At 42.8% G+C, this 27,680-nt stretch overlaps 1 protein-coding gene across 5 annotated transcripts in view; it reads right to left on the bottom strand.

Annotated features, from left to right (window-relative positions):
• Positions 1-27,680, bottom strand: part of LOC127582672 (transducin-like enhancer protein 4) — a 180,018-nt gene that overhangs the window by 80,675 nt on the left and 71,663 nt on the right. For 3 of the 5 annotated variants that reach the window (XM_052038192.1, XM_052038195.1, XM_052038194.1), the window contains exons 6-8: positions 23,695-23,769; positions 18,760-18,955; positions 14,689-14,711 (exon numbers count right to left, since the gene is read on the bottom strand). In XM_052038192.1, the coding sequence (XP_051894152.1) occupies positions 14,689-14,711; positions 18,760-18,955; positions 23,695-23,769 (294 nt within the window). The remainder of the gene's footprint in view (positions 1-14,688; positions 14,712-18,759; positions 18,956-23,694; positions 23,770-27,680) is intronic. The other 2 variants (XM_052038193.1, XM_052038196.1) reach the window with 1 other exon arrangement.

Here is a 27,680-nt window from a genome sequence, read left to right as displayed (position 1 = left end):
ATATGTGTTTCATTCATGGTCTTCACGCCTTGAGGCAGCCCTAAAGCATTTCATTGTGAATAAATTATGTTAAACGTTGTCACTGTTATGTAGTCTAACTTGACACAAACAACAAATGTCATTTATATAATGCGTTTCACTTAACAAAATAGCACAAAGTACTTCACAGGAACACTTCCAAACTAAGCATGACACTGCACAGGCTGGACAAGACCTTGAGAAGTTTTGAGGAGCACCTTAAAACAGGGGGAGAGAGTCAGAGAGGTGCAGGGAAGGAATTCCCTAATGACCGTCAGAAATCTCATTAACAGCTCAGCTTAAGCACTCTGCGGTCAAAAATAATACGGCCATTCAACAGATGATGTTCCAAATACTCAACAGGATGGGCAGGATCTGTGAACAAACACAACTCATTCTCTTTGCATCCCAGCTTGCCCTGGGTGTAAATCTGAGTAGGTGTCCATTCCCTGTGGCACAAATCATCCCAGTCGCTTCCTGCCCAGCACTGACTAGCCAATAGCAACAATCTGCTTGCGGGTCGAGCAGCATCTATCGGGGGGGGGGGGGGGGGGGGGGTAGGAATTGTTGGCATCTTGGGTCGAAACCCTGCATCATGATCAGGGTCAGCAGATTGTTTGTTGCTTCAAATTCCAGCATCTGTGGTCTCTTGTGTCTCCATTGGACCATCTAATACTCTGAAGAGTGGGCTGGTTCAAGTCTGGGTGGCATACCTGTCACCAGTTGGCACCCACTGAGCTATTCCTCAATGACAGCTAAAGTTTTTGCCTGCGTGTGTGCACACATGGTTGGTGGAGGATGCAAAGAGAATGGAAACAAGGTAAATTACCAGCTATGGCCACAATCAAACAAGTTACCTGGTGACCACATCGCTCCTGCCCTGCAGCAAGAATATTCCATCACAATATTTTATAGAAGTTTGTTTGCAGTGATCTACTGTTCAGTAATGACTTTAGAACACTGCCAGAGTCACGTTTTCAGTGCTGGATTCAAGAGCTTGTGTTAGCATTAGGTTAGGCACACAGGAAGCCTAGCATTGTGTTCGACACTGACTGTTCAGTTGTTACCTGTTTTGATCTAGTACCAAAGCAACCCATCAGTCATTTCCCTAGCCAACCGGGCCCCCTACCTCTCCCCACCCACTGTCACCTGCAACCTTTCACCTTTACCAGAGTGCTTCAAAAGACCCAGCGGTTGGCAATGGATGCACAACAGAAATAAAGGTGTGAAGCTCTGTGAAATGGCTGAATTGAGTGACTTAAAGATTTGTTGGTTTTCTCCCAATCTGTCCCATTCACCAAAGTCAGACTTAGAAGTAAATTTTTCCCAAGGTGGTGATGGCATCTGGTAGCCAGGAGACCACAAGGGCCTCAGGCAGTTTTCTGAACTATAAATCCCAGATTGGGTTAGTTTCCTCTTCCCTGACCTGGCCACACACTGTGCTTAGTCAAGCACAGGCTATAGACTACTCACAACACCAGGCAAGACAGTAACCAATGAGGTGCTGATATTATTTTCAACATCTCCAAATTAAAGTAAGGAAAACAGAAATAGGTTTTACAAAGAAACACTTTTCACCAAAATATAACATTTATAGGGCAAAACTTGTTCACCAAAATTCTTGTATCTGTATTGAAAATTTAAAGCCTCATTCAAGGGCAATGCAAAATAACATAAAATATTAGTTTTTGGAATCCTGTAACAGTCACTGTTACACAGGAAAAACATGAGAATTTGTACACAAAAAGCTTCTGAACCATCAAATGAAAGTGACCAGATGCTGTCTTTAATGATGTCAATTCTGGGTTGGAAACTATGGTGAACTCCTTTGTGTAATAGTGCCATGGTATCTTTTATACTCACCTTCGAGAGTAGGCTGAATCTGAGTTTAATGTCGGATCCAAAAGACACCATTTTTCTTACAACCTTTAATTATTAATAAATGTTCAGAAACCAATGTCAATCTGGGTTCAATCCTGACCTCTGTGTGGAGTATGCATGTTCTCCCTGTGACTTCATAGGCTTCTAACAAATGCTCCAGTTTCCTCCCACATCCCAACAATGTGCTGGTTGGTAGACTTCTTAGCCACTGTAAATTGCCCCCAGTTGTGGGATGGGGATCAAAAGAATTAGGGTACGTGAGAGAGAATAAGGGAAATAAATGGGAAAATGGGTCTAATGGGAATGCCCTGAAAGCAAGTATAGACTCAATGGGCTGAAGACAGGCACAGTAGTGTAGCAGTTAGCGTAACGCTATTACAGCGCCAGTGACACGGGTTCAATTCCCACCACTGTCCGTAAGGAGTTTGTACGTTCTCCCCATGTCTGGGTGGGTTTCCTCCGGGTGCTCCGGTTTCCTTACACATTCCAAAGATGTACGGGTTAGGAAGTTGTGGGCATGCTATGTTGGCACCGGAAGCTTGGCAACACTTGCGGGCTGCCCCCAGAACACACTATGCAAAAGATGCATTTCACTGTGTGTTTTGATGTACATGTGACTAACGAGGATCTTATCTTAATGAAGACCTTATCTTAATGAAGACCTTATCTTAATGAAGACCTTATCTTAATGAAGACCTTATCTTAATGAAGACCTTATCTTAATATAATTTCCCTGAACTAGCATCACAAGTGATCCTCTCATCTGCCAATCGAGTAGGGAAATTGTTCCACTGTTGCTCAAGATCTGTTCAAGCATTTCCAAGGCTCATTCTCACCAACAGACCACTCCCAAATGACATTGATATTGGTACATTCTTGATATTGGCAGGAATTATTCATTAGACTCTCATAATATGGCTGCCACAATGCAGAGTGACATTGAAATCAGATTAGAACCAACATTTCTCCATCAGGCAGTTGGGCTGAAATCTTTCAGGAATACTGATATGCCCGACCCTCATCAACATACAACCAGCAGACTCTAAACATGAGCCTCCACAAAGGCCTCGTGCCAGCCTCTGGATTTGACTGCTGTGAGGAATGAGAGACTGGCCAGGTTTGATTTCGCCTCCAAGTTTCTTTTCTCTCTGCCTGAAACCAGCCAAACCAAGAGCTCAAAGTGCTTGGAAGCAGGGAGAGGGGGGGCGAGGGGGGGGGGGGGGGGGCGAGGGAGAGGAGAGAGAGAGGGAGGGAGAGGGAGGGCAGGGAGAGAGAGAGGGAGGGCAAAAACTACTCTTTGAGGTAACAATTCCTGTTGTACATTTGCTAACAAGATAGATGCTAAAATTGCCCTCTTGTTGGTATATTTTTTCCACCTATCTGGAGGCAGTTTCTGAAATAAGTTCCTCCATATTTAAATTAACATCATTGGTAGGCCACGAGTGCCCAGTTATATGATATACACTCTTGGGACTCCCTACCCAGCAGCACTGTGGGAGCACCTTCACCATAAAGGGCCCCTGTTGTTCAAGAAGGCAGCACATTTCAATAAATGCTGGCCTCTTCAACAGTGCCCAGTTCCAGAAAAAAATGAAAAGATAAAGTTGCATCAGAACCCATGCCCCTCAGTTACTCCAGTAAAATGCAGGCTGCATGGGTTTTGCAGAAGAACTCACCATGTTCATCTTTCAACCTTATTCAACTTTACCACACAGCAGAGTTTGTGGTTTGTGCAGCAAACAGTTAGGATGGGAGATCTATGTGAAAACTCAACACTCAGCACCGGCCAGCAAACTCCAACCCAACTACAGCAGCCACAGTTTCCGCTTACTGTCTGGCTGACAGCCGACCACAGCACAACACATCGGGCTCTTCAAACCCTGCTGCACAAAAATACCATTCCTTTGAAATTGCAAAGCCACCACTTTGATTGGCACCTCACCACTACTCTGAGCATTCACTCCCTCCACCACCAACACTATCCCAGTTACAAAATGCACTGCACCACCTGCCAAACCCACAACCTCTACCACAAAGGAGGAAAGGGGCTTCAGGTGCATGGGAACATTCCTGAAGATGTCCCCCACCACCTCCTCCCGCACCCCATCCCCCAAGTCACGCACCATCCCAACCTGGAAATATATCGCCATTCCTTCATTGTTGTTGGGTCTAAATCCTGGTGCAAATTCCAAATGTACTCACTAGAAGAACTGCAATAGATGGAGGTGCCTCATCACCACCCTGCCAATGGCAAATAGGGATGGGCAATAAATGCTGGCATTGCCAGCGACACCAAAAGCCTGAGAATATAAATCTTTTCTCATTCTTTGTACATAATGCGTGAAATTCTGGTTACCTCACTATAGGAAGGATGTCGAGGCTTTAGAGAGGGTGCAGAGGAGGTTTACCAGGATGCTGCCTGGATTAGAGGGCATGTGCTATCAGGAGAGGCTGGACAAACTTGGGCTCTTTTCTCTGGAGGGGCGGAGGCTGAGGGGTGATCTGTTGGAAGTGTACAAAATTATGAGGGGCATAGATAGGGTGGACAAGCAATATCTTTTTCCCATTATTGAGCAATCCAATACAAGAGGGCATGCATTTAAGGTGAGAGGGGGTAGGTTCAGAACAGACGTGAGGGGTACGTTTTTTACTCAGAGAGTGGTGGATGCCTGGAATGAGTTGCCTGATAGGGTGGTGGAGGCAAATTCATTGGGGGCTTTTAAGAGGGGCTTGGATGGGCACATGAATGAGAGGAAAACGGAGGGATATGGGCATTCTGTAGGTAGGAGGGAATAGCTATGTTGGCACAACATTGTGGGCTGAAGGGCCTGCTCTATATTTCCCTCCCTACCCACTTCTTTCCCCAAGGAAACATGCTGGAATACAATTCAGTGGGTTCCAACTTTTCTTGTAGTGTGTGTGGACCTCTGTCCCTGTGGATGGCCATATAACATCCTCCTATTTGATGACACAGGCATATCTACTCGTGTCCATCCTGGGCACTCTCTCAGTAGGGTGGCACTAACAATTCATGTATTACCTTAGAGGCACCTGCTCAAAATCTTCACTCACCCTCCCAGCTATCTTGATCCTTCTTCCAAGCGGTGGAAATCAAGTCTTAGAAAATGGAGCAATTGTGCATTGTACAAAGGGGATATGCATCTGTCTGAACATCAGATTATTAAACCACAAGCTGCTCCCCTTATCTGCTCAAATTCCCCCTCAATATCAGTGGTTTGGTGCTTTGCCAATATGTAAAGAGCCTAACTATTCTATAGGTTTCATTTGAGAAGATATTTAAATTTCCTTGCCAGTACTGATTACTGCACAGCTGAAAGTGCAGACACATTGGATGGAATTCCACAGCCACAGTGGCTATATCCCAGTAAGTACCCCAGCCCATTATTGACGTCTAGTTTGGGTCAGTGTTAATATGCCCTTCAACCCATCAAGTGTAGGACTAGGATAGAAGAAACCAGTGCAAATAATCCATTCTCATCAAAAGTCCAGACTTTTCCCAGCTACCAAGAATCCTTACTTCCCCTCCAATACATCGAGTTCACTCGGGTAGTCCGACAAGAACAGCAGTCACACACCACGGTGACTTAAAATTATACTCCTGTCATCGCTGGGTCAAAATCCCACATTACCCCAACCATTCATACAATGGTAACACCTTCACTGTATGGCCTGCAGCTGTTCAAGAAGGCAGCTCAACACTATCTTCTTAAGGACATTTAAGGATGGGTGTCAAATGGTCACCACGCCAGCGCTACCCACATCCTGTGAGAGGATAAACAAATCTCTAATGCCTGCTAATGCAAGTTGGTGAACCAAAGGCATGGATCATGCTGTAAGGAATGTTTACCCATCGAGTCAAAGGAGCTATTACACATAGTTAGGAAACCAATCAAGAGTAGTATGTCAGGTTTAGCCAGAAATACTTTCCAATCATTCTGTGGGTGTTTTATCTCTCCATGATATTTTACATTGTTTCAAGCACCATTTCAACATATTGCTTTGTCAATGGAATTCAGGAGGCTGTTTAGATTAGAATGCAACAAGTCAGCAGTGACGTGTTCCACTCAAACCCATCTGACTTGCATCATGTTCAAGAGCCGCCTTAAATCATGGCCTGAACAACTCGACTTGTTCCTGACCCAAGGTTAGAACAAAACCTGAAGCTTCTCTATAATCCGACCAGCTCTCGAGGACTCCTAGGAAGTGAGCTGTCCAAACAGGTGAATACTTTGTTGAAGGAGGTACGCATCGATCTTCCAGGATGCAAAAACAAGTCCCCAAAATCTCTCGCACAAATCTTACATGATCATTCATGTGTCTCCAAAATCCTACAAAATCCTGCAAGACAGTAAAAAAAATCCCTCCGGATTTTAAAAAAAACAGCCCATAAGCCATAAAGACATCAATAATAGAACTCAATTTTGAAAGTGCTTGTGAGAACCAGGAGCATTCTTAGTTCCATAAAGTTCTGATTTCAATAATGTCTTCAAAATTGTGCTTTGCCACTCTATTCTTGCCAACAGCTAAAAGCACAGCAAAATTTTAGCATCGTTTGACGTTTTAAAAAAATCTTTTTCTGTTGCTTTGTTTTTCAACATTTGGTTAAGTCTTTTACCAGCAGTGTTGGCATGTACAGATGAATTTTGTCTGGAGGAGTTGGTTACTGTGCAAAACAGCATTCAGTGATGACATTATCAGAGAAAATGATGCAAAATGACTACTTCATCAGGGTATATGTTTGAAAGACCTGTGGAGGGAAACAATGCATAGTGATGAATAACATATGGAAAAAATGACTGGGCCAAGTCATAAAAGATGGTCCATTTGAATTATCTAAAATAATGACCAAATTATTTCTATAATAACAGGCTGGTCCATCTTTTAGTAATCCAAAATCAAATGCAAGGTCTGTCAGCTGCATTTTTAACACCAATTCACAAGTGTACGCTGTAGTAATTTGCAGAGTTTTTGTTTTGTACTTCATGCAAATTGTATACAAATGCAGTATGAATGTGGTAATTCATAATTTATAAAACATGTTATAATTATCTTTTTAAATATTTTACCCATGGGTGCTGAGACAGAGAGAGGAGGTCAGGCCTTGGGTTAGGCCATCTGATGATGCCACAGAGCCTTTAATTAGCCCTATGCCCCTAGGTTAGACAGAGGGAAAAAGTCAGGAGAGATTCGTTGTGTAACATGCCTTTGTCAGGGGGCATGCACACCCAAACAGTAGGTGGAAAATAGGTCGAACTGAGTTGTAATGTTCCCCTAAGTCAATATGTTGCCAGTTACTGTCCATGCTTCTTCCATACTGCTTAAAATGGCACATGACAGGAGGACAAGACCTCTTCAATCATGCTCAGCAGCACCTATTAAAGATGAACCTCTGTTGAATGGTTTCCACTTGAAAGAATCACAGAACCACAGAGTTTTTTTTACAGCACAGAAGGTCATTCAGCCAGGTGAGTCTAGGCTGGCTTCTGTTCCCAGCAAACCCAGAAATGCCAATCCCCTTGCTCTTCGCCCACAGTCTTGCAAATTATTCTTTCTCAAATGTTACCCAGCTCCCTTTTGAAAGCCCTGATCGTTTCTGCTTCCAGGATCCTCATTGAGTAAAACTGCTTTTCTTGCATCCTCCTGTACCATTTGCACAAAATGTTAAATGTACCCCTTGAAAATCTGCTAATGGGAGCAGCTTCCTACCATGTAGAGTCAGTGATAGAAAGATACAGCATGGTATCAGGCCCTTCAGCCCATCAAGTTCACACCAAACATCAACAACTCATTTATAGTCATCCTACCTTAATCCTACTTTTTTTCATTCTCCCTGCATTCTTGTCACTCTTCCAAACCTAACCCAGCCGTGACAAAATACCCTCCAGAAAATATCCTCTCAACCATATTTGCCTTAAGGGGAACAAGCACAACTTCGAGGCTAAAATTGCAATCAAAATCCCTTGTTCCTGGAACCATCGGAGCCATCTCTTCAGCACTCTCCTTATTATCTTCACACTTGCTAAATGCGGCAACCAGAATATTGGGCAAATACCCCTCCATTCCACCCCTTCCTCACCAGACTTGCATGAGGGATTCCCCTGGTGTGGAGGTCTCCATTTTGTGTTCACAACAGGCACAAAATGGCCCACAGCGTTGGCTGAATTGGAACAAAATAGGGCCAGTGTGTAACCAAGGCAACAGACACGGACACACTGAGTATCAAACAGTACTCACTTTGTAAACAGATTAGGATCAGTCTATAATAGAAAGAGCTTATTATAGAGTAATTACAGCCTAACGACTGGGCAGGATGTCCTGAATGAAGGGTCTAAATTGAATGCACAACCTATAGTTTTCAACTTTCAAAGATAAACATTGAAAAAAAAAGGAAAACTATCTCTATTTCCGATCACTCCACACCCAGGCAATGGGAAAACTCCTTTGTAACTATATCGCTCTTAAGCAGGAGCTCTGTGTTAGCTAACAGTGGACAGGGGAATGCCATGCCTTTGGGAGTCGTCTGAACATGGATTGTTAAACTTGCAATACACTCACAGTAAATTATTTTTTTACTAATAATATAATGTGGAAAGCTTAAGATAAAAGGGAAGGCCATTTGATTCCTTAACCACAAGCTCTTTCTTTAGTATCAATCAACGAGTGCCCTCTGTTCCTTAAATGACATTTTTGGAAATAAACCTCGATGTCAAATTGCCTATTTGACAACAACAGGCTTCGCACCAGAGCACAGTCCTTTCCTGAAGTCTGGGTAGTGGCTCACTGGATTGCAATCCAGAGAGTGATTGACAGCATCCTTTACTCTGGAGAGACATCACTTCCTTCACTGCACGACTCAGTCCCAGAGATACAGAGCCAGCCCATGTACTTAGAGGTGGAGGAAATAAACAGAGGTTTCACAGATGGTCAGCAACCTTCCCATTCCCAAAATAGGGCAAAAAGGCTATTCCTGGGAACATTAGAACAGATGCAATGGACGGGAAATTAGCCAGCAAAGTTTGGGATAACAGCCAGATTTTGCCTTCCCTGTTCAGAATCAGGTCACCAGATGTACAGTACAGAAGGGGAACAATAAAGCCAACCCTATTGCTCATTTTGCAAGCCAGCTGTCAATTATTAGGGTGGCACAGGGTTTTCCTGCCAAACTTGGTCCCTTTTGGTATCTGGGGGTGGAAATGACTAACAACTAAACTCTGATTGCGAAGAATATAATGATACACTTCAGCATAATCCTGGGAGAATTGTACGGTCACGTACAACCTTGGTTATTAGTGCTTATTGAATAATGTGTATATAAATACAAACCTATTGATACATTAAAATTCTTTCATATAATCTGCATTTCCTGTAAATGTCTCAATTACTTATGTACCACTCTCTTGCTATACCATAAGATTTGCCCGTTCATTACACAGTTACCTTAGCTCCAGTAATAGTGGCCATCGGTGATTGGAGGAACACAGAAAATAGGAGCAGGAGTAGGCAACCTTGCCCCTCAAGACTGCCCCGCCACTTAATATGATCATGGCTGATCTGCCCCAGCCCCCCACTCCTCTTTGCCAGCTCCACATAGCCCTCAATTCAAAATTATACAAAAACTGACCTATCTCCTCTTTAAATATTTCCACTGATTTAGCCACCACAACAGCACAAGGTAGAGAATTCCAGAGATCCACCATCGCCTGTGAGAAGAAATTCCTAGGCACCTCAGTTTTAAATGATTGCCCTCTTATCCTGTAACTATGTCCCCTTGTCTGAGACTCTCCCAATAGGAGAAATATTTCAACACCTATCCTGTCATACCCCCTCAGGATCTTTCAATAAGATTGCCCTTCATTTGTCTAAACTCCACAGAATACAGATTAAAGCTTTTTAGCCATTCTCAAGCCAGGAATTTGTCAACTGAATTTCTTCTGGACTGCTTCCAATTATAGTATATCCTCTCTTAAATAAGAAGGTCAAAACTGTACACAATATTCTAGTTGTGGTTGCACCAACACTCTGCACAATCGTAACAACGTGTCTCTATTTCTAAACTGCAACCCTCTTGCAAAAGAGGCTAATTGGCATAAATATCACTCTGTAAAGTTTCAATCCAACAGCTATTGTGCATATGGTTTGGCAAAGAGAATGAGATCATAGATTCACCATCTGAACTTGTGGTTTGAGTATAGCCCTAGACCAGGAGCATTGGAAAAATGGGTGCTTGGTGTTGGAGAGAGGGATGTGAGACTGTGGAATGATTGTGAGTAACAATCTCCAGATTAAGGAGAGTTGTAGGGGATAGTGTATGAAACTACAGAGGGAATGCTTTGTGTTTTGGTAGGGAGGGTGATAATTAAATACATTTTGGGGGAAGGAGCTGAAATGTCCCACTCCCACAACAACGTCCAGTCAGGTCATTTACAGGGGAGTTATCAACGGAAAGTAAATGTTGCACCACATAAGGAGATAATCATGCAGATGATCAAAAGCTGGTGTGGAGAGCATCTTAAGGAAGCAAGGATGTTGGGGATGGAGAGATTTAGGAATGGAATTCCAGAACTCAGAGTCTCCGCAGCCAAAGGCAGCGTGACTAAATTCAGGAATGAGCAAGCGGCTGGAAATGGAGGGGAATGGATATCTTTGAGAGTTCACAGGGTTGGAGGTGATTGCAGGTAATGTATGGGGGACTTGAAATCAAAGGTCAGGAGTTTAAAAGCAGTGTCATTTAGCCAGGGGCAATATAGAACTCCAGTGGGATGGGGGAATGGGAATGGTGCATGTTAGGACCTTGAGTTTCTCTGGTGACCTGAAAATCTGGGAGGACTGGTGGTATAAAAATGATATGCAATCTAAAAGTATATGAATAGAAACCTATTAATACATTAAAATACCTTCATATAATCTGCACTTCCTATAAATGTAGCATTACTGCCATACTTGGAATCTACCTGCGTCCAATGACGAATTGCTGATAAATGGAAAATCCTTTGAGAAGCTATCCCACACAACTGGCTCAGGCCCATGCTAGATCCCCAGTTCAGTACAGGAGGGATCCTTACATTATGTAAATACACCTGTTTTCTTTGCTACTATTGAAAACACTGCTGACAAACTTTCAAGTCAGTTGATTCATCCCAACCATCAACAAGTATATTAATACTTCCAAACTCTGCAATTTCTGTAACTAACCCTCCAGCATCTCCCTGCTAGTACTCCAACGCAACATTCACCCTTTTCCAGTGCTTCCATGTTATGTGACCCAATCACAATCTTCCCACCCCATAAGGAAACAAAAACAATTTTAAAGCCTTTTTTTTTACAAAGGCCACAGATCCTCTCAACTTTACCAAATACCATTACGCATGTAAGAGACACCACACAAACAACCTCTGTGTGATCTCCAGGAAAACCATGGATTTCCGTCATTGTCCCCCATCACCACCCTGTGAGTCACCATTGGGCAGAAGCTGAAACAGACCAGTCACATAATATTGTGGCTACAGGAGCAGATATTAGGCTAGGGACTGTGTGGTTATTGAGTCACTGCCCGACTCTAAGTGTTTCCAACAAGCCTGGGGTGTGATGGAATACTTATCACTTCCTGTAAATGTAACAATTACTTCCTGTAGAACATCCCTGACATACCTTGGAATGTACCGACATCCAATTAGTCACTAATGAATTGCTGATAGGTGGAAAATCCTTTGAGAAGCTATCCAACACAACTGGTCGAGACCCCTGGCCAAATCCCCTGGATAAGTAGAGCTCGAACAACACTCAAGAAGTTTGACTCCATCTAGGCAGGGCAGCCTACTTGACTGGCCCCCATCCATCATCCTAAATATTCACTTCCTCCACAACAGAATACAGTTGTTGTGGTGGGTAATATCTGGAAAACACACTGCAACCACTCACTAAGGCTTCTTTGCTAGTATCTCCCAAAGCCACAACCTCCACCACCTTTGATGCACAAGGACTGCGTATCATGGGAGCATTACCACCCGACATTCACATCCAGGTCCTACATTATCCTGATCCAGAAACATATCATTCCTTCATTACTGGATACCCTGGAACTCCCAGTCCAATAAGAGCAAGGGTGCAACTTCACAAAAGGGATACAGTGGTTCAAGTAGTTTATAGGTGGGCATTAAATACTGATGAAGACATTGTCATGGATAAATATAAAAAATAATGCCATCTTCACAATGAGCAGCAATACAGGATGCCCACCAGGAGGTTCTGCACCTAAGATAGATTCATGAAACATTCATTGTCAAATAATATTGCTGCTACAAGTTATGGTCTTATAAACATAGTCAACCATGGACTAGGAGCTTGACATTGACAAGCAACTCATCATCGTAATCTGATTGACTTCAAAATAATTGCAGTTGCCTGAATTTGACAAAATCAATAGTAGCCTGAAAGGAACAGGCCATATTAAAAACACCCTTCAAATCCTAAACCACCCAGTATGCTTAGTGTTACCTGAAAGAGACTGCAAGACGTTTGTGACATAATAAGAGAAAAGGAAAGGCCAGTATCCTCGCTTCTTCTTAGCTGCAGTCCAAACTTAATTCATTACTGAACAAATAATTACAAGGCAAACCTGGCAACAGTCCTAAAATGACAGTGTCATGCTAGCAAAGGACCAGCACAACAACTGGATAGACTACTCAAGGGCAACATACAAGAGACCCACTAGCTTGAAATAACATATCAATGGGAGAATATAATGATTAGAGTGGTAGATAGGAATCATTAATACTGGAGCTGTGAGAGACATTGCCCTGTAGAGTTAAAAAGGCACATCCTAGGTCAAGGAACTACTCCAGGGAAGTTTTATTTGGGTGACAGAGTGGCAAATCTATGCAGAGGTTAGAAGGAATTATTATCAAATCATTTTAAATGAAAATTACAGAGCATTTGCTCAGAAAACTATATTTTGGGGACAGAGTGCACAACTAATTTTTATGTGGTAAGAAAATCATTGGCTTGAGAGGATGAGATGACATTGGACCTCTGGTTCCCAACACTCTTAACCAAAGTGCTTTCCCTTATTGCAAATGAAAATCAAAAGCCTGTATCAGAACTGGCCTTTCCTGCTATCATCAGTTTGACTCCATTTTGTTTTATTCTGTTTGCATAGTCTGGCCTGTGGGCATGTCCCACAGACTTGCTACTAACACATCACACAGACAAAGGAGTATAATGTGCTTGTAACTGCCCCAATAAACCCATCTAATGGGGACAGTTGCATACTATCAACAACATTCCCTTCGTTCTACCCATTCCTCCTCTATCTTCTCTGCTACTGAAAACTCAATTGTTTTTCTCTTTTTCCAGTTTCAGATCCTGGACCTGAAACGTTCACTGGTTCTCTCTACACAGATGGTGCCTGACCTGCTGAGCGTTTCCAGTATTTTCTGTTTTTGTTTCGGTTTCCCATGCCTCGTCTGGTCTGTTGAAGATCATGTGATGGAGAGCAATTGCTGTGATTGGTCAAGAACTTCATTACCATTGTATCATGGGACTAGGAAGTTGTCATGCTTTGTTTTGACTCTTTTTGTTGGGCTTTGCAAAAGCAGGTAATCAAAAGGTAAAGTCACCAGTTATTCGTACGGGAGTGTTTCTATTTGGGAAGGCTTATGTTGGATTCTAGAATGATTCACGAGATCAACAAAGGAAAATACCCCGATAAATGCCATTTTGCAAAGTTTATAAAATACAATCTTCCCAAAGTAACCTTAATAACACTGCCAAATTTATAAATGCTAGTAGATTTTTGCACATTTCTTCTAAAAAAAAAGGATAATTGTGCTGTGCGATGTTATTAATTGTTGAACTTTACAAACACAGAAGTACAATAGCATGAGTGTTAAATTGCTGGCCTAGTAATCTAAAGATCTGGAATAATAATCCAGAATATTTTGTCAACACCACCCCCCACCCCCCATGGCAGCTGAGGAAATGTTAATTAAAAAATAAAAGACCAGGTTACAACTACCAGAGTGTTATGAAATTCCACCTGATTTTCTAATGGCTTTTAGCAGTAACAAAATCTTCCATGTTTACCCATTCTGTATGTGACTCCAGATCCAACACAATGGTTTGGAAAAGGCCTAGCGAGCATTAAACAGGAACCACACAGACTGCAGAGACTGAGGAAGTTTTCTCCCAAATAAAAAGGGCAATAAATCCTGGTCAGCAACAACCACTAAAAGAAATACTGGGTCAAGCTGCATTTTTGGTCATGTCACATTAGTGCCACTGTTAAAGCACTGGGTGATGAAGCTTCTCATGAATGAGTTGATGCATTAGTTGGTAGTACTTCACCACCTGAGCTTGGACTCCTCAGTGTTGGCAACACTTTGTCATGTATCCAGATGACTCCACCAACCCCACAGTGAAGTTTCATGGGAGGCATGATCCCAGCATGGACCTTGGGATGGTGATGCCCACAGATTTTCTTGGGTGTGCATGAACACCTGGTACATTTAAGACCGAGTGGCTTCCAACAGACGCATGCAAGTTGCAATGTCAGTAACTCACTCGGTGTTGGTGGGTGGGGGGAGAAGTGGGGTTCAACCTGCAGTGAGGTGGAGTTCACTCTGTGGCCCTCCCGGTTTCCAGATAATGTTCCTATAATATAGGAGTCTCTGGATCAAATCCAAAAGGCAGCCCATGTGTGCACGTAACTACTTGAGCTGTGTTTACAAGTCTTAACTTCAGTGCAAGAATAAAATGCATAAATTGACTTACTCTGCTGGCATCGCGATCTCGGTCTGGATGGGGAGCAGTCCAGGAGAAGGGCAGAAGATTGCAGGCAGGAGGAAAAAGGAACAGAAAGGAACATGGTGGTTAGGGAAAAACTCAGAAATCAAACACTGTGCTGCAATCAAGACCAGTCCAGCCGACACAGCTCCCCATTTTGTGTGTGTTATTGAGGAAACTACCCTATATTTCCAGCAAAGTTTACACACCGTGACCTCAGTATGGAAACTACGAAAGACTCCTAGCTTCTCCAAATCTCAGCCCCACATGGTGTTTCATTTCATGCACTCAACTGCCCTCATATACCAGAATAATTATCGGACAATCCCTCTGCCCACTGACACCAAGAGTTTGCATGTTACATTCTCTTCTGTTCAACAGAATCCCTCTTCGTAGGTCTGACATCTGTGAACTTTCTGCTTGCTGGGTTTTCATGGGTATGATGTGAGGCTGTATCCTCTAAACCCAAATGTGGGAACACCTGGGGCAAAGTGTGAAACACCTGCATGGAAAACCAAGCTTGCACTGCTGAGCGAGGCAAAAAAAAAACTTTACTGCAAATACCTGGTGTGCTTAAACCACAGATGCAAACTGTGTGTTATACATGACAGGATATGATATCACATCACTGAAGCACATTCAGATACATGGACATTATATAGGATATAGGGTACAAAATCAGGCCATTCAGCCCATCTAGTTCATGCCAGTGTTTAAGCTCCACTCAAGCCTCCTTCTGTCTTTCATCATCTATATCTATCAGGAGGGTTACCTTTTATTCCCTTCTTCTCAAATGTTTGTCCAACCTTCCTTTAAATCCATCTGTAATATCTGTTTCAAGCACTCTCTGTGGGAGCAGGACTCATATTCTCTCTATTCTTCAGCTAAAGAAGTTTCTTCTGAGCTCCCTGTTGGATTTCTCAACCACTGCCTTAGATTATTGTCCTGTAGTTAGGTTCTTCCCCACATGTATCCATTCTGTCAAAACCTTTCATCATTTTAAAAGACCTCTATTTGGTCAGCCCTCAGTCTCCTTTACTCAGAAAGGTATAGGTTATAAATTATGCACTAATTCAGTTCGGGCTACCTGACCGTGTCAGAGCACGCTATGCATTGTGAAGGGTGAACAAGTCTTGGTTGCCTTCTCTGTCCATTTGCAACACACCCCATTTCCCCAGTCCCCATCCCTGCCAGCTCACAGCAGGAGCTTGGAGCAAGGTGAGGCTCATTAGAAAACAACAGACAACAAAGGAATATGTCTGAGGCTCCAGATGGGCCCCTAAGTCAGAGTGGTTGTATAGTGGGGATGGAGATGGAGCCTTCCAAACCTGTCAACAGAACTCATACCTTCTGTGCCAGAATTAATTGCCAATATTGATAGTTCACCTGTGGTTCTGCTCAGCTATTGGAGTGAGCTTCACGGACTGGGGACTCTTGTTTGTCAGGGGCACTGTACCTTGTGCTGAGATATACAAGTGAATGGCACTGATCTCCTCATGATTTTTTTTTCCCCCCTTGAGTAAGTGATACTTCAGTATCCTGACTGCATATGAGCAGGCTGCAAGTGTTACTGTACTAAACCCAGGGTTTATTTCCTCCCTGAATCAAGCCCTTTACAAAACACTGGAGCAGGATGAATGTTAATAAAATTTAATGCAGAAATAGTCAGGTCACAGGGATTGCTACTGCCGCAATGTAAATGACCCCCAGAATGCTCATGTTGAGTAATCCCAAGAATTTACAGATCTGGCTATTTGATCCCTTGATATCTGAGTCATGAAGTCCCACCTGCCCTTACCAAATATTTTAGATATATTCTGGTAGAGCAGATAATGAACAGAAATGAGCCAATCCCTCAACAGTAGGATTACATTGACCTTCATTAGAAAAGAAGTCAGGAACACTGCCAGTGTCTGGTACAAAGATCTCATTACTTGAATGGTACAACTACAGTCTAGGAAGCTTTATGAAAAGGATTTACTTTCCATTTAAATGTTCCCAATAAGATAAATATTGACCAGGATTCTAAGCACAGCAAAACTATTCAGATGAATTCTAATTTCTGATAGATTATTTACCAATACAATCATTCCGTGCATCTATATGGGAAATATCACCCAAGCCATTTAAACTAACCCAGATTGGTTCTGGGAGAGTAGCAAAATTGAGCAGGACGGTGAATATGTTTTTATTTGTTTTGACTTCCGGGCACCACTGTGAAAACTGTCCCCTGGTAGTTTGGTTTCCTATTATTTTCTGTGCATGCTTCCTTTCACTTCAATTAACACTGTATAAAGCCCAAAGCCTTTCATGATGGAATGTTGTTCCCTTAACTGTGACGGCTCTGTTTAGACAGCCAATTTCCAACTGCGATGCATGAGAAATATTGTCAACTGTTAGACAATCCCTCTCTCAGTTCTGGTCTAACTTTTCTATCCTTCCCCTTCCTAACTTATCAGTTACACTAAATTCATCAACTTTCCTCATTCCCTCATCCAGAATTCTAAGAAGACCTTCCAGTATCATCTCTCTTCTCCTTTCATCATCTCTGCCTCAAACCTATGATTCTACAGAGTGGAAGCTTGTCATCTGTCACACATGCAAAGTGTAGAATTTAGTAATGGCTATCGTTGTCCTCTCTTTTGAAACGGACTTCAATGTTTAACCTTTACTGTTAATATGATAAACTTTGGGCATGGAGAATATACATCAAATAGAAAAATAACTTAAGCCACACACTCTACAATGTCACCATGAACGATACCCTTGATTCATTAGGTGTGGAATTGTGTTCAGTAGCATCCATTGCTTGGATATTGTTTGGGGATTGAATGGCATCTGATATATAAATATGCACTTCAGCACAAATCATTTTGAATACTAGCTTGGTAAAGAACAAACAAAAGATGTCCTTTACTCAAGTGTCAGGCACAAGTCATTCCATTTCTATGTGGAAAGATTTCTAGTGCCTTCTTCTGGACCCTGCTGTAACTTTGGCTTGCCTTGACACACGCAGCATCTGTGCTGAATGCCTCTGGGAAAACTAGTTCTAGACACCACGCAAGTAAAGAATGGACCAACACTTCACAGGTATGCTCAGTCTCAGAATCTGCAACCAAACTCCCACCTCTAAAACTTAGGGTCTTCCAAATCTTGGGCTCTCAGGACCTCACTATTTGAGTGTGCACTGTTAAAAATGTCCAGTAATGTGCTCAAAAATGGCACCTATGATTTATATGCTCTGGTCTCACACTGGCCACCCCACTAAAGATTGGACTATAGATGTGGGCAATCCATCCAAGTGCTGTCCATCTCAAAATGCTCTGCAGCCATAAGCAAAAATGGACCTATATTCTCAGGGGAGTATTACTTGAAATTTTCGTACAGCCACTATTCTACTTTATTGGAAACTTAATGATTTTTGAGGATGCTTCTATTAAAGATTGTTCCAAATAAGTAGTGTGGTCTACCCCACATGCTACTGTGCAGAGGGAAAGAACAGATGATCAGCAGAGAAGTGGAAGGAAGAGATAAAGGGATTAAGCTGGAATCGATTAGGGATATTCAATGCTTCTGAAATATAAAGGTCATCGATGCGGGCAACGTATTGTGAGATAAAGGTGATACAGGCGGGGATTCGGGAACAGAGAAGTGACTTCAGTACTCAACCAGCTTAAGGTTATCTGTTCCAAACAAAACTTACAATCATAGAATTACCCAGAACCTGCAGCACAGAAATTAATCTTTCAGTCTAACTGGTCCATGCTGGGTTATTTGTAACTTACGAGCTTCTCCCACCCAACCATCTACCATTATGCTATCCTTCTATTCCTACTTGTTTGGTATCCCTTTAAAGGCTTTAAGGTATTCACCTCAACCACTCCTTTGGATTATGACAATGTAGTATGTATTTTTTTTTTTGCTGACCCCCTCCTGCCAAACCCCTTATTCCAACTTTATCAGATTGGTTAGATCGTAAAATAGCTTGATGGCTCATACAAAGAAACAGACTTTACTGACCTGCCACAAAACTGGCCAGATACTCGCTGGCTCTCTTACCTCTGTGATGCTCCATGTCCAGGTGATTCTTATCGTCTTTCATTGCTAAATGGGCGTGGACACCGAGGGCACTGGACAGAGCCAAGAGGCCTGAGCCACCGCCAATGGAAGGAATTCCTGCAGGCTGGAGCCCCGACGGATGTGGAGTGAGCGGAATTGGAGGTGCATGATGGGACAGGTGCTGGAGCTGCTGCTGCTATAAGTAAGGAAGCTTATGTCAATAGCAGAGCTGACAACTTTATAACCAGTAAACAAGTCAATCACACAACAAATCATGCCAGAGGAGCAAGGCAAGTACAGTTTTGCATTTTGCAGTTTGCATTTATTAACTCTTTCATAAGCAAAATATGATGTAGAAAACGCATTAACATGATTAAACATTATTAAAGAGTGAAGACATGGAGAACGTAGAGCATCACAAGAGGCCATTAATCTAAGTCACCAAAAAATCCTCTGAAACTTTTTAGTCGAAGAGAGGTGCAAATGTGGAACACATTCCTACAAAGAGGGCTTGAGTGAATAGTATGGAGAACTGACAAGTAGATGAGGGAGAAGGGAATAAAGGATTACACTGAAAGATTCACATAAGGAAAGATGAGAGGAACCCCAAGTAGGATGGACTGGTTGGGCCCTATGGCACACTCGTGTCATACATCCCCTGGATTGTAATTTACATGGAAAGATCCCCCAAGCTGCAGTGTATTATGCCTAGATGATCTGATTTGTGACATTGTTTGCGGGAGTGACACCCAATCTTTTCCAATGGGTTCATGCTTGGCAAGTGCACACCTCCTCCCCCTCCCCGCTAAATAATCTTGATAGCATCATGCAATTGTTCCTTTTACGTAGCTGGGGCAGTCCCGGAGAATTGCAGGGACCACTGGCCGCCCTGTGGCTTTTTGTGAACTATCTAACTAAATTACTTCAATGTTATAAAAGCCTCATGGGCCCTATTACCCTCCAGCACCCATTGTAGAGGAGTCATCTACCCAAGTTGTGGAATCACTGGGCGGAAGGATAATTATTGGCCTGGACGCCAGGGTAATCTCCCTGCTTTTCTTTAAATTGGTGCCTTGGGAATGTTCACATCCACATGGGAGTATACAGGGTCTTGTTTAAGAGCCTGAATTGAATGCCAGTATTTCCAGCAATGCAGCATTCCCTCGGTACTGAAGGTTGCAAGTTCCAGTCCCACTTTGGAGATCTGTACTCAGTACCGAGGGAACGCTATATTGTTGGAAATGCTAGCATTCAGTTCTGTACTTAGATATCCAGAGTGGGACTTGAACTCACAACCTTCTAATTCATAAGTTTCATCTAATATTACAGCTCTTCCTGGTTTGCTGCTCACATCACCTCAACACTTTCCAAATAGCTGCCATGGGAACCAGCACAATGCATTATCTCAGAAGAGTGGAATGCCATCAAATAATTAGCTCCTCATCCAGAGCATCTTATAATGTTTTTCCCATTGCTCTTCTGCTTAACATGAAAGTCTGCATCAAGGAAGAGGAGGGTGTAGGGAAACAGAAGGTTGTCAGCCAAGGTTCAGTGGGGAGTGTTCTCACGTCCATGTCAGAGGTTCAACTCCCACTCCAGTGACTTCAGCGCAGAAATCTGGGCTGATACTCCAGGGCAGTCCCAATAGAGCACTGTCAAAGCATTGTCAAAGGTACTATCTTTTGAAGGAAAATGTTAAACAATGGTCTTGTCCAAGATCTCAAGATAGGTGGTTTATCTCCTGTGTCTTACTACTCTTTCTCCCTCATTAAAACAGATTAAAATGCTGCTCATGTGATCTCACTGTGTGAAAAAAAAAATCACTCCCATATTTCCCACATGAAATCAAAGAAACTGCAGATACTGGAAATCTGAAGCACAAACAGAAAATGCTGGAAACACTAAGGAGATCAGGCAGTATCCATGAAGAGAGAAACACAGTTAACATTTCAGGTGAAGACCCTTCAAACCTGCTAAGTGTTTCCAGCATTTTCTGTCTTTGTTCCCACATTGCAATGTGACTGCACTTGGAAATCCACTGGCTGGCTACAAGACGCTTCAGGAATTGCCAAATTTGGAAGATACAATATTAACACAACTCCTTCTTTCAGAAGAAATACTAACACAGATTTTGTTTCTGATCATCAACCAGTGATTCACATGAAAGTCATCTTATTCTTAGACAGTACTGTGGAATCGATGGTGACTTACTTTCGTTCCATTTTTTTGGGTTTTGAGGCAGCTAATGAAGCCATTGTAGGATAGGCAGCAACATCTCCAGCACGATTATTCTCAACATTGGTGCCCAACAAGGCTGTGTCCTCAGCCCCTTACTCTACTCCCCATACACTCATGACTGTGTGGCCAGATTCTGCTCTAACTCCATCTACAAGTTTGCAGATGATACCACCATTGTAGGCCGTATCTCCAACAGCGATGAGTCGGACTACAGGAAGGAGATAGAGAGCTTAGTGGAATGGTGTCATGACAACTACCTTTCCCTCAATGTCAGCAAAACAAAAGAGCTGGTCATTGACTTCAGGAAAGGGGGCGATGTACATGCGCCTGTCTACATCAGTGGTGCTGAGGTCGAGAGGGTTGAGAGCTTCAAGTTCCTAGGAGTGGACATCACCAACAGCCTGTCCTGGTCCAACCACGTAGCTGCCACAGCCAAGAAAGCTCACCAGCGCCTCTACTTCCTCAGGAGGCTAAAGAAATTTGGCACACCCCCTTTGACACTCACCAACTTTTATCGATGCACCATAGAAAGCATTCTTTCTGGATGCATCATGGCTTGGTATGGCAACTGCTCTGCCCGGGACTGTAAGAAACTACAGAGAGTTGTGGACACAGCCCAGCACATCATGGAAACCAGCCTCCCCTCCATGGACTCTGTCTATACCTCTTGCTGCCTCAGTGAAGCAGCCAGCATAATCAAAGACCCCACACACCTGGGTCATTCTCTCTTCTCCCCTCTCCAATCAGGCAGAAGATACAGGAGCCTGAGGGCACATACCACCAGGCTCAAGGACAGCTTCTATCCCACTGTTATAAGACTATTGAACGGTTTCCTTATACGATGAGATGGACTCTTGACCACACAATCTACCTTTTCATGACCTTGCACCTTATTGTCTACCTGCAATGCACTTCCTCTGTAGCTGTGACACTTTACTCTGTAAACTGTTATGGTTTTACCTTATACTACCTCAATGCACTGTGTAATGAATTAATCTGTATGAACGGTATGCAAGACAAGTTTTTTTTTACTGTATCTTGGTAGAAGTGACAATAATAAACCAATACAATGTGAGAACCACATACTATCCCACAGATGGGCCAAGTGGTGGCTGACGGGTCAAGTGAGTGGGTTGTGTGAGGTGATTAGCATGAGGCGATTAGCCCCTTCCATCACTTATACAGGGGCTTGGCACATCCAATACATGGCCTTCAGGTTTTTGATACTGCTTCCCCAATACGAGCAGTGATGGGCCAGAGGTTCCCAGAAGACAGTGTAGATGTTACATTTTTTCCCAAGGAGGCTTTGAGCACATACTTTAGTCTTTTCCTCTGTCTACCTAGTAATCTCTCCCTGTGACAGAACTCAGAATATAGTGTCTGTAATGGGATAGAGTGCCTGCAGGAAAGTATATGAGTGTAGGTGTCTAACAACTAGAATCACTCAGGTTGAATAGTCAATTTCCTAGCAACACTACCCAGGTACACAGCTGAGGAACAGGCACTTTTGCATATAACCAACACCCCGTTCAAATTCCACTTCACAGCCGTCTGTTCCCCAGGGTAATCGTGTTCTTCCAGTGCTTAGCTGCAGGCAATGCACTTGAGGAATGATGTTTTTAACACATTCATGCTTCAGCGTAGATTCCCCAATGTCGGGATATGGTTAAAATATGAATCCAAATTGTGTAAAGCTGACTTCTGTTCCAAGGAGGCTGAAGAAGATTGACAGCCGGTCTAACTGTAGAGTTTAAAATTACAAAAGGGATTGGCAGGCCTTATAATGAGAGGCAAATTCCAGAATCCAGGACCAGGGAACAAAATCTTACAATAAGAGCTTGTCCATTTGGCATGAACACAGGATGTAATTGTATCAAAGGATGTGATGCTATTTGTCTTCTGCTAAACAAGAATATCAAGGAATACAGGTACATAGAGTTGAGTTACAGATCACCCATGATGTTCATAAAAGCCTTCCCCTGCCTGTATGACCTGCCCACCTTCTTCCCTTGATTCCATGGTCCACTGCCCTCTCCTAATGGATTCCTTCTTCTTCAGCCTCTTCTACCTATCACCTCTCTAGATTCTTAAGTCTTCCCCCCTCCCTCACCCCCACTGTCCTACCTTCCCCCTCTCACCTGGACTCACCCATCACCTGCCTGCATGTGCTCCTCCCCCTCCCCCAACCTTCTTATTCTGGCTTCTGCCCTGTTCCTTTCCAGTCCTGCTGAAGGGTCTCGACCCAAAACGTCGACTGTATTTCCCTCCATAGATGCTGCCTGACCTGCAGCTACAGAATCTCTTGTGTCTTCTCTTCTTTGTGTTCAAATCACACACACACTCCTCACTGTCTTGATGGTTGCTACTTGGTAATGTGAATATGGTGTTAATTCACTGATTTTCCAAGGCTATTATATTGCACATTTAGTACTATGAACCAGGGATGGTTTTCTGGGCAACCGTTTAGTCTTTACAAACAAAGTATGGGGAAGATGTCTCATAGTCCTCAGTGTCAGTGCTCCCAACAGGAACTGCCATGTTCAAGAGAGTGTGTTGAATACAAACAAGGGCAGGGACAAAAAGATGGTTACACAGAATAAAATTCACCACAATATCTCAGTGACTTTCACAGTTTGGATGTGGCTGTAACACCCATCACATCTCACACTGAACCACATGTACAAGAAGGCCACTTACCCCAATGATGGCATTTAGCTCAGCCATGGTGACCTGCTTGGCTCGCTCTATTGCCTGGACCACCTGTTGCTGGTGCTGTCATAAAACCAAAGAGCAAGTTTAGGAAACTCCAATGATAAAACACAAACCCAAAATGAATAGACTTCAAGATATGATGTTCTTCCCTGTTAAAAAATGCCAATATTTTCGTCACATTTCAATCCTTTGCCTCTGAGAAACAACATATGATATCATCAAACTATCCATTCTGTAGCTCATACAGCAAGTTCCACAGGTCAGCACGTTTGATGTTTTAAGCCCATCTTGTGCACTTGCAAAGCTGTGTGGGGTCACTGGTATGTCATTCAGACTACCTCAATACATTTGCTGAACAGGCATTTAATTCCAACAATGGGAAATGTGGGATATTGCAATTTGATGTGGGAAATAAGATGAGGTACTACATGGAAAATATATATCTAAGTGAACCAGGGGAGCAAAAGAGTTCAGACACAATTTCACCAAAAATAGCAACACGGGTTCATGAGGTCCTAACATAATGGTAAACCAACCACAAGGGAGTTATTGAATTGGAAGACAAAAAATTAGGCTAAACTTCCATCACACTAGAGCACACCAGGTCTACAGAGTACAATTGTGGTCACTATTTTATAAAATAATAGCTGTTGGAGATGGCAGACAAGATATCTGCAAGATGGATACAATGATAGCAAGGTTATACCCAACAAGAAAGAACTCTTTTCACTCGACCTAATAACTATGAGAGAAGGGACCTAATAAGGATCTTTAAAATTATGAAACATTTTGATGAATGCAGTGAGAGTATTTTCACTGCTGAGGATGGAGGCCATCTATATAAGACTATCACCAAGAAATCAAACAGTAAATTCACAACAAACTTCTTTACCCAGAGAACAGTAGGTTTGCAGAGCTTACTACCATTGGGAGTAGCTGAGGCGAAGAATATAAAGGAGATGCACTCAAGGGGAGGCCAGATAAGCATAATAGGGCAGGTGCTTGGTCACAGAGATGTATTTCAAAGAGCCTTTTAAAAGAGCAAAGAGCAAGAGCAGAGAGGTTTAGGAAGGAAATTCCAGTGCTTAGAGTCTTGGCAGCTGAAATATGGTCAACAATAGTACAGCAATCAAAACCAGAGAGACTCAAGTGCCCGGTACTGGAGTTGACAAGGAGGGCAGAGACCAGATAGGGATTTGAAAACAAGGATGTTTTAAAGTCTAAATGTTGTCATTCAGAGTACCAGTGTAGGTCAGAGTTGGTGTAGCCGTAAATGAGAATTGGTGTAAGTTAGCACAAAGACAGCAGAGTTTTAGTTGGCCTAATTTTCTTTAACACCGGGGAAGATGAGGGAGAGGATAGAAGTGCCAAAGACTTGGTTGAGTGTTTCCGCAGCAGACAGGCTAGGGTGAAGTCTGGGTCTGGTAATGTTAAGCACATGGATTAAAACAGACAGTCTCCACAATCGCACAGATATGTGGACAGAAGTTCACCTTGCACCATTGGGCCATCATTGTGAACAGTCTGGTTCAGTTTTGGACATATGCTAAAGAATGGGATGGACTGGGTGACTAGGAAATGGAGTTTAAGGCAGGGACCAAAGATGATTACTTTTACTGCTGCGTCTTGCAGCCTGCATTTAGTATTACCTTCACCTCTTAAATCAGGAAAATAAGGAAACTTTTGAAATGGGAACAATCACTGCTGCCAAAGGTTTGGACCAAGTATACTGGTGTAAATTAGCAAAAAGATTGCATGCACAAAGTTTGTGAGGATGATCGAGTCAATAATTTCACAGCTGTTTGCACAAATTAGATGTTCTAATTCCAACATTAAAACAGCAGGTCCTGAAAAGTCTTGGAAGGTGTTATAACTCTCTCTTGCCCACATGCTCACCTTTTCCTTCTCACACGCACCCTGTTTCTCTCTTGCTCACATTCTCTCTCTCTTTCACGCCCATGCATATTCTCTCTCCTGCTCTCTCTCATACATACACTAACTTCCCTATAGCTTGCTCTGCGCTGCCTCACTGGCATCCACTTTTCCTTTCCTCCCCAACCCATCCACCACCCTCTTGGCAAGAGCATGTGCACCTAAAGCGTTAACAGAGCAATCTCCAGATGTGCAATGCCCAGAGTAGGTTCTTTGTCAAGGTTGGTGGTTTCGTTGATACCACACCCATGGAGTTGTGCAGCTGGAAGGTTAGTTTGAGCAGAGTCTCGGGGTGTGGCTCATTGTACACTGAGTTACAGAAACAGGGCTGCTCTGTAAGCAACCTTGACTTAGTTAAAATATAATCAGCACTATTAACCCACTGACACCTTTCTAGCAGATAATAAGAACACTGACAATTTGACAAATCTTTAATTTCTCGAAGTTGGAATTGGATGCAATGCTGTAAATCTATGGACTGTAATCTTATTTATAACCTACTTCCAGCATCTGGCAACATAAGCAGCTTTTCTCTTCACCCTTGGAAATTGAGCTTCACATTAAAGCACAAGGAAACTGCTGTCATTAAGGTGACACCAAGTCTATTGCCTGGCTTTGAAGGAGTGAAATATGAGGAAGGACCAGAAGAAGGGGAATCTTCAGCTTTGAATAGAGGCAACTGATTAGAAACTTTGTAGAAAACTATTTGTTCCTGCAGAGTATGTGGACAATGACGGGAAAGGGGCAAGGTTTACCTAGAGCTGATAGGGGCGAGATGAGCTGAGCAGAGCAATATTCCTACCCTTGATAAAATTTCCCATCCCAGCAATGGCACACTGTGCAAGATTCTTTCTTTTATTGTGTGATTATCATCACAATAATAAGAAAGAAGCAACAAATTTGTCAAAGCAAAGTTAGCCCATTAAAAGTTCCTCCACGTCAGCTTCCCTTTTGTCTGGCACCTTGGCTGGGATGAAGGCAGGTACCAGGTGCTGAAGGGGTTCATTCCTGATCTTCTTGGTAAAGAGCAGACAATGAGAGACGTTCACATCCCCCCATTAACTGACTTGCCAATGAAACCTGGCTGCATACTTCTTGTTGTGTTCCATGTCGCTGTTAATGTTTAATGCATTTGGCAAACAGCCTGCAGAAGGATGGTGAAGAGATGAAGCTCAAATTGAATGACATGGATCTGCTGTTAAATCTTTTGGCTGCAAAACCGTTCCCACTACAATATCAGCAGAAATGGAAGTCCTTGGCATTAAAAATCAAATGGGAGTAGAAAAGAGATAAAGTATGTTCTGTTGGCTGTTTTGTTAACAGACTGATTAATTGGCATTTACAAACACAAACACACGTAGATTTCCAGAATCTACAACACTTTTCCCCCCCATTTATCAGTAACTGGAACTCAGTTTTATCCTCACAGAATCATGGTGCTAAAGCTTAGTGAGATCAAAAGTTGCTTTTAAAATACAAGACATAATTAGCTACATCACAAGGAAAAGTCAACACTGAGGAAAAGTAAACATTGAGGAAAAGCATTTGAGGTCATGGCCACTATGTGAATTGAATGCCTTAAGCAGAGTTTTCCATTAGTTAGCAGGATCTCAAGGTTTCTCCTGTAACCATTATCAAATAGAATTTCTCCTAACATCAACAACTTGAATTTGCGGAGCACCTTTAACACAGTAAAAATTTTCATACCACCTCACAAGAGAGTAATCAACAGAAATTGACATTGAACTACATAAGGTGATTGCAGTGCAGGTAAAAAAATCTGTTTGGTCAATTGGTGGGTTTCATGCAGCATTTTAAAAGGAGGAGAGAGGTTTATGGAGGGAAATGCTGAGCTCAAGGCTGCCATACAACCACAAATAATAAAAGACAGAGACCGTCAGTACCCCCATTGGAACGCAGGTAATTAGCTTCCTCCCCCCTAAGCTTTCAATGAAATCATGACTGAAGGATTTGACCCAGAGTCCCAGATCAGTATAACATTTATCCAGGGCTCCTAGAACTTCAAGCCAACTCCAGTT

This window comes from Pristis pectinata, chromosome 24, assembly GCF_009764475.1.
Source record: "Pristis pectinata isolate sPriPec2 chromosome 24, sPriPec2.1.pri, whole genome shotgun sequence".
NCBI classification, from domain to species: Eukaryota; Metazoa; Chordata; class Chondrichthyes; order Rhinopristiformes; family Pristidae; genus Pristis; species Pristis pectinata.
The sequence above is the reverse complement of the archived record's forward strand: the minus strand, read 5'-3'. Positions and strand labels throughout refer to the sequence as shown.